Source organism: Pseudocercospora fijiensis (genome assembly GCF_000340215.1).
Source record: "Pseudocercospora fijiensis CIRAD86 unplaced genomic scaffold MYCFIscaffold_9, whole genome shotgun sequence".
In the NCBI taxonomy this organism is placed as follows: domain Eukaryota; kingdom Fungi; phylum Ascomycota; class Dothideomycetes; order Mycosphaerellales; family Mycosphaerellaceae; genus Pseudocercospora; species Pseudocercospora fijiensis.
In genome coordinates this window covers 2,089,084-2,103,744 of record NW_006921540.1, presented here as the reverse complement: position 1 = coordinate 2,103,744, position 14,661 = coordinate 2,089,084, and the positions used below count along the sequence as shown (strand labels likewise).

The 14,661-nt window shown below is 40.7% G+C and overlaps 1 protein-coding gene across 1 annotated transcript; it reads left to right on the top strand.

The window, feature by feature from the left end:
* Nucleotides 1–76: 76 nt before the first annotated feature.
* On the top strand, nucleotides 77–2,228 carry MYCFIDRAFT_209005 (uncharacterized protein; the record flags this gene model as incomplete). Its single annotated transcript, XM_007932725.1, has 17 exons — nucleotides 77–130; nucleotides 166–338; nucleotides 531–578; nucleotides 608–720; nucleotides 748–753; nucleotides 791–886; nucleotides 919–1,063; nucleotides 1,092–1,123; nucleotides 1,199–1,209; nucleotides 1,268–1,276; nucleotides 1,322–1,442; nucleotides 1,473–1,746; nucleotides 1,776–1,865; nucleotides 1,893–1,971; nucleotides 2,008–2,015; nucleotides 2,043–2,076; nucleotides 2,130–2,228. The coding sequence occupies 17 exons, from the start codon at nucleotides 77–79 to the stop codon at nucleotides 2,142–2,144; spliced, it is 1,308 nt and encodes a 435-aa protein (XP_007930916.1). The 3' UTR covers nucleotides 2,145–2,228.
* Between the last annotated feature and the right edge of the window lie 12,433 nt (nucleotides 2,229–14,661).

Genomic DNA, 14,661 nt, shown 5'->3' with positions numbered 1-14,661 from the left:
AAGCCGGCGGTAAGGATCGCGCTCTTCACTACGGCTACGACGAACCCACTAGGCAGGCGGAAAAAATACGAGCAGGATGAATGGCATGCACGGGCAGTCGCGTTTGTTAAGCTACCGGCATATGCAGGGTGTGGCCTATTTATCTACGACTGTAATGCAGGCAAGAAGCCGATCGGGCGCCCGCCAGCGAAGACCTTCCCGCTACACCCGCAATGGACGTTTCTTAAGGCCTTTAAGACCCAGCACAAGGTGCGCGCGGTCTACTTCGGAGACATACACGATAACGGCAGACCGGCACATCACATACAGCGTGAATCGGGGCCCTTCAGATCAGGAAGGTGCCTACTAGATACGCTATTCTGAATGCACCGAATGGCGTACACTAAGGATGCTCGGTTCGAGGGCCTCGAAGGAGACACACGATAGACGAGCTTTTGGAAGATCGAAGGAATCGAAGGATATCTTACGAGAGCTAGGAGGAAATAGAGAAAGATAGTAAGGAGGAGTGTCAAGACAATAATGATAATAAGACTGTCGAATACTGGAATTCGTCCTCAAAAGCTTGAGCTGAAAACCAAGTGACCACGATTCAATCGTAGAATGCAAGTGGTTTGCAATCAGGCTCGAAGTGCTCGGTATGCCAGACAGGCATCCTTTCGGGCGGCGACCACTTCTTCGCCTATAAGCACGCACTCCCACTAGCTACACGCTATAAGCTACGTTGAACAGTAGAACCATTTCTTGAAGGCCGACGTGACTAGAAGGGATTCTGCCGAATGGAAGTTTGAAGGTTGGATTTATAATGAAATCTTCTATCCTACGACCGATGCATCTAGAACTGCCTTCTACTCTCCCGAATTCATCAAGCTTGGTGCTAACGTGGAAGGTGACTGGGCGCGCACTGATCGGAATGGCGAGACTCAGCCCTGCTACTGAAATATTTCGATAGAGATGTCTCGAGGCGCACTGTTAATCAGGTTCGAATCGATTATGCCGGGAAGAAGGTTAGTAAGGGAGAGACGTACGACCAAAAAGAAGCTACTTGTTCGATTGAGCCTTGGAAGTATACTAGTAATGTTGTAATTAGGAAGTTTCCTTACGGTAAGCACGTCTTTTCTCAGTTGTGGAGAGTACGCTAATATGACCTATATCCTAACATCCGGATTCTAAGAGCGATTCAATTGTGTAAGGATTTGAGTGGAGACTCGAGTAATCGCTATCATAAATCGAGAATATCGTTAAGAGTTGAATTGGAACGTCGCCTAAGCTAAGCCTTGTGCATATATGCTTACACCCTCCCCTATACAAGCTTTTGGATTAGGCTGAGACTTTTCACACAGGACGCACGCGAATTTTCAGAACTACAGTCGCAAGTCCTCCCGATTTCACCACTATCACTACACTCATTCAAGGCGAGATAGGCATAAAAAGCATATTAACGAGTTGCTTAGGCAATCGCAAACAAGTTAAAGAACCCACAATCGCAGCCTTACACCCTCAAAACCCCTACACTAAAACCTTCCTCGACCTCCCCCTAGAACTCCGAAATACAATCTACTCCCTCACACTCCCCCAAAACCAAACCATCCACGTCAGCCGCCGCAGAATCTTCATCATCACCTCTCCAGAAATCCCCCACCACGAACCCGCCCTCCTCCAATCCCACCCAAAAATCCGCGCGGAAGCGCTGGCCATGTACTATAGCACGAACACGTTCCAAATGGCCGACGAAATCTCCGCGATGGAGTTTCTGAAAAAAAAAAAAAATTGCCGAGCGATGCTGTATCGCTGGTACGGGAGTTGAGGATCCAGCCTGATCAGCTACGGAGGAGTCGGAGTGGGGAGAGATGGATTCGGAATCGGAAGTGTTGGATGTGCTGTTGGGCGGGCAGGGTGAAGGATGGGTTGGATCCGGGGTGTATTCGGATTGGAGTCGTGGTTCAACCTGCGGTTTTGGGGTTGGCGAGGAAGGTTCGGTAGGAGATAGTTGTGCAAGCCAAGGTTGAGTGGGTGACGTTTAGGGAGTTTGATGTGTTTCGAAGGTTGGAAGGGAGGAGATATGATCTTGGACACATAGTGAGAAATGAGTTGTTTTAGACAGCCTGTATTAAGACAAGCTGCAGCTGTAGGATAGGCTTTTATAGAGCAAACAGTTCTTACTAGATAAGTAAGGACTTTAGCCGACTATAGATAGACTTTTTACGCAACTAGATACTTCTATCTCTTCTACTAAGGTTTATAGTGCCCTACACTTATTTTCAACTAATTTATAGTCTTATTGTTCTTTGCTTAGTAATTAAGAGACCCTTACGTATACGCGATACGCGATACGCGCTACGCGCCTAAACGCCCTACGATAGTAACTTCGGATTCCTCCGTCGCAATCGACGGCATTAAGGTCTATATATATAAGGACTAAATTACCTTTCCTATATAGAAGTAAGATATTGCTATAGTCGGTAACGTAAAGAACATTTCCGGTCTTCTCGATAGTACCGAAATCATCCTCGAAGAACCTAAAGAACTATCTCTACCTAATATAGATAAGATCTAGAAGGAACTTACGAAACTCTCTATAGTTAAGGAAGAAGTTAAGATATTAGTTAATAAATCCCTCGAGGAATATAAGATTAATATTACGTTCTTTAACGTAAGAATCCGTAAGTATAAGAAGTAGTAAGAGCGAGTTAAGATAGCCCGTATACTTATCCTCGCAACTATAGACTAATATATTCGCAATAGGATCGCCGATAAGACTACCCCTAAGGTACTTATAGACGCCGTTTCCGACCTCTATAAGGCAATAGATAAACAAGCTATCTACCTAATTTATTAGTAGATTGCGTCTACAACTTTCAACTTATCTAAGAACGTTACCGACTATATTAACAAACTTTAGACCTTCTAGAAGCGACTTACGGACCTAGGAAGCACTTTCGACGATAACTAGATTATAGCTAAAGTCCTTACTAACCTACTAGCCCGTTTCTAGGACTTCCGTCGAATATAGAATATACTAGCTAGTAAGACTAATAGCATACTAAGAACCGTAGCTAGCCTAATAACCTACCTCCTCGGCAAAGAAGCAGCGAATTCCGTACTACGAGGAAACGGTAGTAATAGCGGCGGCAACGGCGGTCGAAAGAATAATAAGAAAGAAAAGAAGACCGAAGGCAAAAAGGGTAAGGATAGGAAGGATCGTAAGGATCTTAAGGAATATAAGCACTATAACAAAAAGAGTACGTATTTAGAAGCCGACTACCTTAAGAATCCGGCTAACGCCTCTAAGGAGAAGTAAGAATAGATTCGTATCTAAATACGTTAATAGCGCGAGAAGAACTCGGTTTAAGTAATTACTAGCGGCGATAATAAGGAGTAGGAAGAGACTCCTACCGGAGGCGCTAGCCTCGTTACTAAACTAAAGGCATATATCTTAGCAGTTAATGCTAATCGTAATATACTCCTATAATAAGCTATAAATATAACGTAGAAGTTCGCGACGGATATATACGATAGTATATTCGATTCTATCTTAACGCCGAAACTTATCTTCGAATTGTAAATACTAGATATCGCATCTAAGATTACTTTACTAGACGATAAAGACAACCTTCTAGACGATATTCAAGTTCCCGAGACGTCTCTATCTATTTCTAAGATCGAACTACTATCTCTACTATCTCCGAGCTACTTAACTCGGCAAACAACGATTAAGAATATATCCGTTAATAGCGGAATAGTAACTAACTAGCTAAAGGCCGATACTCGCGACCTGCTATTTCCTTTCGATAACCTTCCGAACTTCGAAGAGCGTAAGGGAGCTCCTTTTACTCCCGTCCGAGGCCGTCGTTCTAAGCGTTTCGGAACTCTAAACTAGTAGTCTATTCGGGCTATAACCGTTCCGCCCTAAGGACCTATTAAGATTATATAGGTTAAGCGTTCCCCTTTAGACTCTATTATTAACGAGAACATAGAAGACGATGCTAACTTCGCCTAGCGTTTTGCTAATATTAGTTACCTTAAGCTAGCTATACGACGCAAGTTTCGATCCTTGTTACTACCCTTAGCTCTAAGGGAATATTACTCTCGACTAAAGCGTACTAAATCCGTTATATAGGCCGACAAAGACATAATTTATTAACTGTCGCTACTATAAGGTACTAATACCTCGCTACCGTAAAGCACCGCTACCTCGCTAAAAATCTAAGGATTAAGCGCGATTACTAATATCCTCTAAGGTACGTTCCCTAACGATTCTTCTTCCTAAGCTCTATAGATTGCTAATTCCCTTTAGGCCTTAAGTACGCTATTAGCGGCTAGTAAAGGAAGCAAAGTAGAGGGAAATATAGAACATATTAGAAGGGCAAGCTTAGAGGATTAGGCGATTATAGAGGCAGTACGGATTACTCTAGAACTTATAGCAGTTCTAAAGAGAGAGGTTATAGCAGTTAGCAAGGTAGAGGAAGGTATATTATTAAGTATTATCGATTTAGGAGCTACTATCTATCTCTATTACGATAAAAGCGCTTTTACCGATTTTCGCGTTATAAACTATAATGTTAGAACTGCAAATAATACCGAGGGGCTTAATATATAAGGCATCGGAACTATTACTATAAACGTCTAAGGATTAGATAGAGACGTAATTCCTCTTACAATTACGAAGGTTTTCTATACGCTAGTGTTAGAGGTTATATATAATTAGTATATAACTAGACCGAGTAAAGCTAGGGTCCTAATGCCTTAGGCAGGGCTTAGCGCTTAGCGTTAAGCTAACTAGCCTACCTTCCTCCCTCTCCTTTTAGATCTCTATCGAATACTACACTAATTTACTACTACCCTATCTACCTGCTAATATAACCCTTATTATATAGTATTCGATCTACCTTTTAAGGGCAGTAGCTAGATAGTCCTTATTTCAAGCCTTTAGCGGTATAGCTACGAAAACCGTTAATCTAACTATATTGCGCCCGAAGAACGGGACCTATACGTACTATTCTATTAAAACAACCGTACTAATTATTAAGCAAGGCCTTCTATACAGCCTATTATACTAAGTTAATCGCACTAAGCCGATATCTACTAATTCCGCTATATCCGTATCTTAGGGGCCGATAATATATTATTAGTATTACCCCCTATTATAATAGCCGGCTTATTACGAAGCAACAACAACCGCAGCGCCGCTAGTAGCGCTAGCAATAACAACTCTAGTAGCATAGTGCCTGCTAAAGAGCCTGCCGGAGGGCCTACTAAAGAACCTATAATTCTAGGTAACGACCTAGAATTGCCTATCGACGACATTCTTAATAACATTGTTAATCGACAATATAGCTAACTAGCCTTTAGTCCTTAACTGGTAGGGAGACTTTAAGAAGCTACCTAAAACAGGCTTACTGCCCTACGCTAAGAACAATAGCTAAAGGACGACCTCTTCGAACTTCGCCGCCTTTAGGAAGCCCCGATAACTAAACTAATAGCAGGGCCTTCTTTATTATCTATTTAGAAGAGGAAGGATGCTAAGCTTAAGGACTATATCGTATTTAACGGCTCTAGTCGCAAGCAATATAATAATTATATACGTAATTGTAAGCTTAACTAGCGAAATATACCGAGGGCTCTTCTAGACGACTATTTACTAGTTATCTACGCTATACAGTATATCAATAGCGACCTAAAGCGCACATAGGATAACTCTTTCGACTCTCTTAACGACTAGACTGCTATTTAGTAGTAGACCTACAAAACTATTATACTAGACACCCTTAGAAACCCTATACTAAGGTAATAATACGCTTAGGACCTGTATCTTCGAGCTAAATAGAAGACTGATTAATCGGCTCGCTTATTTAAGGCCTATTTAAAGACTCTCGAGGATAACCTTCCGGCTAAGACTAATTCTATATAGATCTCTAAAATACGCCCTAAGCTTAGGTAGGAGCTTATTCTCGAATTAGACCGCCGCTATATATTTGAATAGGCCAACCTAATACGTATTTAATTTATAGTCGAGGTAGAAACAGCTAAACGAGCTGTCTAGCTCTAGTAACGACTAGAATTAAGGATCCGACCTTCTAGCAACCGTAGCAACCGTAGCTACGGAGGAAACTAAGGTTCCTACTAAGACAATAATGCTAACAATAGGAATAGTAATAAGGACCGTAGAAGAGGCCGTAGCCGACGGCTATATAGAGGAGGCCGCGATAGGGGCCGTAGAAGGGGCTCGTATCCCTATAATGCTAACTGTTCTGCTAATAATAACAATAGCTACGGCAATCTACTAACCGGGTTAAAGTGCTTCAACTGTGATAGCACTAGCTATCTACTAGGCTAATGCGACAAACCTAGGGACTAGGCCCGGATTGACCGTACTTCCGCCGAATATAAGAAACACCTTTTAGTAGCTAACGCTACCCCTATAGGCTAACCTTCGAAAAAAGAATAAGCGCCGCACTAACTATTAGCCTTGTACGGCGTAAGAGTCAAGACTATCGACATTGTGCTAGCTATAATACGCTCCTGCCTTATATAGGATACGAAGGGCACTAACTATTAAACTAAGGTTATACTAGATCTAGGAAATTTAGTTAGTGCCCTTATTAGCTATCGCCTAGCTAAGTAATTAGACCTTCGACAATTGAATAGGGCTAACCTACTAACCCTTGCTTAGTTTAATAACGCTCGGCACTTAACCTATAGGGCTTACTATATTCCTATAGTTCTAAGAGACGACCTCGGCAACGAGCGCTTATTAGATTTTACCGCCTATATAGTAGATATAGACAGCCTTCTATCCGATATTGTTATTAGCAACCCTGTTCTTAAGCACTACGCTGTTACTATAGACTTAGGCCTTTAATAGTAGCGATTTAGAATCGCTAGGAAAGAGGACATTAAGCATATCGACGTTAGCGAGTGCCCTAACGATATTAGGGTTCTATTTATTAGCAACCTAACTCTAGCTAATCCGACTACCGACCTGCTCGGTAGCGATAACGATAAACTAGTGCCCCCTAATAGAATAGACCCTAATTAGCTTGCTCGCATACTATAGCCTATTTAAGAAATATAAGAAGGGTTATGTTAGTAGGTAGATAGGGTAGTAGTAGGTACAAGTAGTATTCGATAGAGAACTAGGAGGAGAAGGAGGAAGGTAGGCTAGTTAGCCTAACGCTAAGCGCTAAGCCCTACCTAAGGCACTAAGACCCTAGGTTTACTCGGCCTAATTACATGCTAATTACGTATAGCCTCTTTAGCCCTAACATACGCTTCCCTTCTAAAGGCCGCGCCCTCGTAGCCTATCTATATTCTACGACCTCTATTGCCGCTAACTTAGTAAGTCTAATAAGCTGCTTAGCCCGTACTAAATTGAACACTTAACTACCTAATTATGTAACTATATTAAACCTTACCTCTAATACAATACAATGTGCAACTCTAACTACGCTATTCTTGTATATAATGAAGTAATATATATTTACGAGAATTGAGGGCCTTCGACTAATTATAATACGAGCGCGTCTTCCCTACTATAATAGGTAGACGTACGAGGTATTGTAGCCCTGCCTCCGCTCTAAGTAATATTGTACCGAGTTCTTTGCGTCTACTCTTAAAAGACCTAGAAATATCCGCTCCGAGGGTTTATCCGTTCCGAGGGTTGTTCTTATTGTTACGAGGACTATTATTTACTATCGTAGTTTTACTAGCCCTAATTAGTTAGGTTTGGCAGCCTTTAAGTGTTAACTAATTATATTTTTTTAAAAAACTCAGTTCTTCTAGTTTCTATAGGTAAAGGCTATTATAAGTATAATAGTTAAGATTCGCCTCGCTTAAAGGGTCGGAAAGATCGAGGAGTAACCTATTATCCGCAAGATCGACCCCGGCTAGCTTAGCTCTATAGTTTTTGCCCTTAGTTAGTTAGTCTATTAAGCTACTTAATCTTTTAAACCTCAATATTTTGACTTAGCCTTAAAGTTTTAATTAAACCTTTAATAGGTTTAATCTTTTAACTTAGTTAGTATAGTGCTTTAGGCTCGTAGTATAGGTAAGGTTAATAATAGTAGCGAGTAGGTAATGTTAATAACGGCGGCGCTAGTCGTCTTAGCGCTAACTTTACCTTGCTTCTAATTTCCTTCTTTAACTAATAATAATATTAGCAACACCGTTACCGATATAGTCGCGTCGTCTTCCTTCGATTAGCAATATACTCCGCAACACCGTTACTAATATAGCCGCGCTAGCCGTACCGCCCTTTAGCATAGGCGCGACGCCGTTATTATTATTATTATTACTATTTACGCGCGCGCGCGCCGTCCTCGCTAATCGCCTAGGCCTCGAGGCCTCGATAGAAGGAGAGAACAAAAGGGGGACCTATAGGGCGCGTTAGTAAAGAGGTAGAATCCTTAAAAGAGCAGGCGATTAGTTAACGCGTCGTAGCGCGCCTAGTATAGTCTTATTGTCCTTTATTGCTAACAATTGCTTGCCTCTAATTAGTTAGCTAATAGCACCCCGGGGGTAGTATTATTCCTAGGCGACATTATAGGCCCTTAGCCTTCTTCTTGTTCTTTATACTAGTCTAATACTTATCTAATAACTTAGCTATATCCTTAAAGGAATCTTTAGCCTCCTACGAGTCCTATTTAGGTAAATAGCCTTACTATCTTAGAAGGTACTCCTTCTTGCCTTGTCTAGTCTAATGCTTTAGGATACGTTCTATAGACTATAGCTCTTTACCGTCGGCTAGTATCTCTTTATACTTAGTAGGGGCTTCTTTAGGGCCTCCGCGGTAGTAGTATAGTTTAAGGAGGGAGATATAGAAGGTATTATAGATAGTGTAGTATAGTAGGAGCTATAACTAATAGGCCTAGCTATTGCCCTTCGGTTCTCGGATTCGGAATAGGCTAATAAACCGTAGTGCCAGTTTGGGGCGTATTTTGCTATCGGGTAATAGGTATTTGCGGATGCGGAGGTTCTTTATACTAAGTATAACTATATCGCCTTGCTTAAAGGTTATCGGTATATAACGCTTATCGTAATAGGTCTTTTAGTACTCTTAAGCCTTTATTAGCTTCTTAGCTATCTTAGTATAGATTTCTCGTATCTTTTGAACCCTCTTAATAGCCGCTAGTATCTTAGGTTAACCCGCTTCCCTTTCCTTACGCTCGGCCTCGAGCGATAGGGGGTCTTATAGCATAGTAGCGTTCTAGCCTATTATAGCTATATATAGTAACACCTTGGTTAATAAGTGGACATTGTTATTATATACGAATTTAGCTAGCTATAGGAGGTTAACCTAGTCGTTAGGGTTCTCGTTAATGTAACTGCGTAGGTACTACTATAGGGTAGTATTCTGCCTCTCGGTTTAGCTATCTATCTATAGATAGAAGGCTATAAATAGCCGATGCTTAAGTCTTAGCTATAGGCATATCTCACTCTAATAGTAAGATGTGAATGTCGAGCCTTAGTCGGAAACTATCCCCTTAGGGGTTCCCTAATAGCTATAGAAGATGTTGTTTTATAGCGCTTCTACTATATTAATAGAAGTCTAATCCTTCCGAGCAGGGATATAACGAGCGCCTTTAGTAAATCGATCTACTATAATAAGGATAGCATTATATACGTCCTTACTGCCCCTACGCTTAGTAGGAGGGAGGCCTGTAATAAAGTCTATTATAAGCTCTGCAAATAGTTTCTTTAGAACAGGAAGTAAAGACAACTCCCCGAATAGTAAGTACTTAGGTGCTTTAACTCGCTAGCATACTATATAGGTCTGCATATATTCCTTTATATGCCGCTTACTATTTAGCTAGTAGTATATACGCGATAGTAGCTCGTGCGACCTCTCTATACTATAGTAACTAGCGAGTTTACTATTATAGTGCCTCTTTAAAAGCTCTTATCTAATCGATTGTTTAGCGGGGATATAGTATCTGCCCTTAAACTTTAAGTAACCTTTGTCGTCGATCGACTAATTATTACTCTTACTAGATCGAGTCGTTCGCCTACTTATAAGCTTATCGATACGTTTAGTAGCAAAGGCATCCCTCTACTAAGCACGTAACAGCTCGTCTATAAACGATTAACTATCCCTATTTACAAGGTTATTTAATAGCACCCTCGCTATTAAACGAGGTGCGCATTATATACATCTAATAGCACTAGTAGCCGGATTAACTATAGTAGTACTATCGCTATTACTATATATTGCGATATCGACTAGGGAGTTATTATAACTTCTCCTATCTGTGTCCTTAGCCCTTGCCTTAATACGCACTATTAATATAGTAAGAGTATTAATATGCTTTAAGCTATCGCGGAGTCCGGTAAGCCGCTTATCCTATACTTGCTTATTAACAACACGGGCTATAGCAATCTTATACTATAGGGTTAGAAACAAAGAATTAATATACTAGGTCTCGCCATTATAATTAGGTCGCCTCGATAGGCTATTAGCAGGGTTACTTACGCCTAGCCGATATAGTATATTAAAATCAAACCCGGCGAGATAGACGGCCTATCTAGCCTATCGACCTATAACCTTAGTAACCTTCGTAATTCTACGGAGGTTGTTATAGTCCGTATAGACCTAAATAGGGTGCTAAGCACTATCGAGATAATAGCGCTAGTACTTAAAGGCTTCTACGATTGCTAAGAGCTCTTGCTCGTAGGTTTCGTACCGACGTTCTATATCGATTATCTTCCGTAAGAAGAAGGCGATTAGGTGCTAGTAATTGTTATTAGCCTGTTATAACATAATAGCTAATATAGCGAACTGTAAAGCGTTAGTCTTAATTCGGATCTGCTTGCTTAGTACGAAATAGTATAACAAAGGGACTTTAGTAAAGCGTTGTTTTAGACCGTTAAAAGCGGCTTGTGCTCTGTTAGTCTATTTGAACTCTCTAGTTGGATTAGCCTTGGTTTTAGTAAGCTTAGTTAATAGCATTATATGCCTCGAATAGCCCTTAATAAACCGGCGGTAGAAGTTAGCAAAACCGAGGAATAATTAAAGCTCTTTAATAGACGTAGGAATAGGCCATTCGGTAATTGTTTTAATCCGATTAGGGTTAGCCTTTATACTATTAGTTAATACGAAGAAGCTAAGGAAGGGCACCTCTTTAGTAGCGAAGGTGCATTTAGAGGGCTTGTAGTATAAGCTATAGGCCTATAGGCGGTCGAGCACCTTGCGTACTATAGCCTAGTATTCTATAATATTAGGTAAATAGATATAAACTAGGATATTATCTAGGTAAACTATACAGAGGTAGTCTAATAGGCCTAAAAGGGCCCGATTAATATAGGACTAGAATGTTGCAAGGGCATTAGCTAGCCCGAATAGTATAACTAAGTACTCGAAATAGCTATAATAGGTACGGAAGGCTGTTTTCCATTTATCGCCCTTACGAATACAAATGCGGTAATAGGCGTCCTTAATGTCTAATATAGTATAGAAGTAGGCGCTAGAAAGGCAATCGAGGGTCTTATTAATAAGCGGAAGTAGACAACGGTCTTTAATAGTAACAGCATTAAGCCCTCTATAATTAATATACAAACGCAGGCTACTATCCTTCTTTAGCACGAATAGGATAGGTGCACTAGTAGGGCTGTTGCTATACTAAATTCGACTATTAGCTAGGTTCTTATCTAGGTACTTACGTAATACAGTAAGTTCTCGTTTACTAAGGTTGTAGAGGGGCCTAAAGGGGACCTCTTTGCCCTCTATAATATCAATCTTATAATTAGTCTCTTTAAATATAGGCAATGTCGATGCTAGGTAGTGTTTAAATATATTAATATAGATCTCTCGAATAGGTAGTAGTATACGAGCAAGCTAATTAGGATCTATACTATTAGGGGGTATAGGTTTATCGTTATCTCTACCGAGAAGGTTAGCCGTCGGATTAGCTAAGGCAGGCGTTAGGTTGCCGATAAATAGGACCCGGATAGCGTCGGGACACTCGCTAATATTAATGTGTTTAATATCCTCTCTCCTAGCGATTCCAAATCGCTACTATTAACTGCCTAAGTCTATAACTATAGTATAGTGCTTAAGAACAGGGTTGCTAATAACAATATCGGATAGAAGGTTGTCTATATCTACTACGTAGGTAGTAAAATCTAGCAAGCGTTTATTGCCGAGGTCGTCTTTTAGAACTATAGGAACATAGTAGGCCCTATAGGTTAAGTGCCGAGCGTTATTAAACTAAGCAAGGGTTGGTATATTAGTTCTAGGCAATTGTCGGAGGTCTAATTGCTTAGCTAGGCGGTAATTAATAAGGGCGCTAACCGAATTTCCTAGATCTAGTATAACCTTAGTCTTATAGTTGTCTCTATATATATCCTATATAAGACAGGTGCGTATAATAGCTAGCACTATGTCGATGGTTTTACGCCGCATAAGGCTAATAGTTAGTACGGCGCTTATTCTTTTTTCGACTAATAGGAAGGGCCGATAGGGGTAGTATTAGCGGCTAAAAGGTGCTTTCGGTACTTAGCGGTAGTACGGTCGATTCGGGCCTAGTCCTTAGGTTTGTCGCATTAGCCTAGTAGATAGCTAGTGCTATTACAATTAAAGCACTTTAGTCCGGTTAGAACATTGCTATAGCTACTATTGCTGCTATTATTAGTTAGGCGATTAGTATTATAGGGATACGAGCCCCTTCTACGGCCCCTATTACGGCCTCCTCTATATAGCCGTCGGCTACGGCCTCTTCTACGGTCGTTACTATTCCTATTGTTAGCACTGTTGTTTTAGGTAGAACCTTAGTTTCCTCCTCGGCTACGGTTACTACGGTTAGTACTAGCTAGTCGGATCCTCGATTCTAGTCGTTACTAGAGCTAAATAGCTCGTTTAGCTGTTTCTACTTCGACTATAAATTGAATGCGTATTAGATTAGCCTGTTTAAACATACGGCGGCGGTCTAATTTAAGGACTAGTTCCTATCTTAGTTTAGGTCGTATCTTAGATATCTAGATAGAGTCGGTTTTAGGTAGCAAATCGTCCTTAAGGGTCTTTAGATAGGCCTCGAAGGATCGAGAGGTTTAGTCGGCCTTTTGTTTAGCACGTAGGTATTAGTCTTAGGCGTGCTGCTAGCGCAATATAGGGTTACTAAGGGTGTTCAGCATAATAGTCTTATAGTCTTGCTACTAAACAGCGGTCTAATTATTAAGGGAATTAAAATGGTTATCCTAGGTGCGTTTTAGGTCGCTATTAATGTACTATATAGCATAGACGACTAACGAATAGTCGTCTAGAAGGGCCCTCGGTGCGTTTCGCTAGTTAAGCTTATAGTTACGAATATAGTCGTTATATTGCTTTCGACTAGAGCTATTAAACATAGTATAGTCCTTGAGTTTAGCATCCTTCTTTTAAACAGTTAGCGAGGAAGGCCCTACTACTAGTTTAGCATTAGTTATTAGGGACTTCTATAGGCGGCGAATTTCGAGGAGATTATCCTTTAGCTATTGTTCTTAACGTAAGGCAGTAAGCCTATTCTAAGTGGCTTCTTAAAGCCTCGCTATCGGCTAGGGCCTAAAGGCTAGTTAGCTATATCGTCGATTAACAATGTTATTAAGAATGTCGTTAACAGGCAATTCTAGGTTATTACTAGGAATTATAGGTTCTTCTTTAATAGGCCCTCTAGTAGGCTCTTTAGCAGGCACTTTAGCAGGCACTTTAGTAGGAACTATGCTACTAGCGTTGTTATTGCTAGCGCTGCTAGCGGCGCCGCGGTTGTTATTACTTCGTAATAAGCCGGCTATTATAAGGGGTAACACTAATAATGTATTATAGGCCCCTAAGATACGGATATAGCGGAATTAGTAGGTATCGGCTTAGTACGATTAACTTAGTATAATAGGCCGTATAGAAGGCCTTGCTTAATAATTGGTACGGTTGTTTTAATAGAATAGTACGTGTAGGTCCCGTTCTTCGGGCGTAATATAGTTAAATCGATAGTTTTCGTAGCTATACCGCTAAAAGCTTAAAATAAGGACTAACTAGCTGCTACCCTTAAAGGGTAGATCGAATACTATATAAGAAGGGTTATATTAGCAGGTAGATAGGGTAGTAGTAGGTATAAGTAGTATTCGATAGAGAACTAGGAGGAGAAGGAGGAAGGCAGGCTAGTTAGCCTAACGCTAAGCGCCAAGCCCTGCCTAAGGCACTAAGACCCTAGCTTTACTCGGCCTAATTATATACCAATTACGTGTAGCCTCTTTGGCCCTAACAAGAAACCTATATTAAGGTATTTAAATACTACCTAGTATCGACATTGCCTATATTTAAAGAGACGGATTATAAGATTAATATTATAGAGAGTAAGGAGGTCCCCTTTAGGCTACTCTACAATCTTAGTAAGCGTAAACTCGCTATATTGCGTAAATATCTAGATAAGAACCTAGCTAATAGTCGAATTTAGTATAGCAATAGCCCTACTAGTACACCTATCCTATTTGTACTAAAAAAGGATAGTAGCCTACGCCTATATATCGACTATCGTAGGCTTAACGCTATTACTATTAAAGACTGCTATCTACTTCCGCTTATTAACGAGACCCTCGATCGCCTTTCTAGCGCTTGTTTCTATACTATATTAGACATTAAGGATGCGTACTATCGTATCTGCATTCGTAAGGGCGATAAATAGAAGATAGCCTTCTATA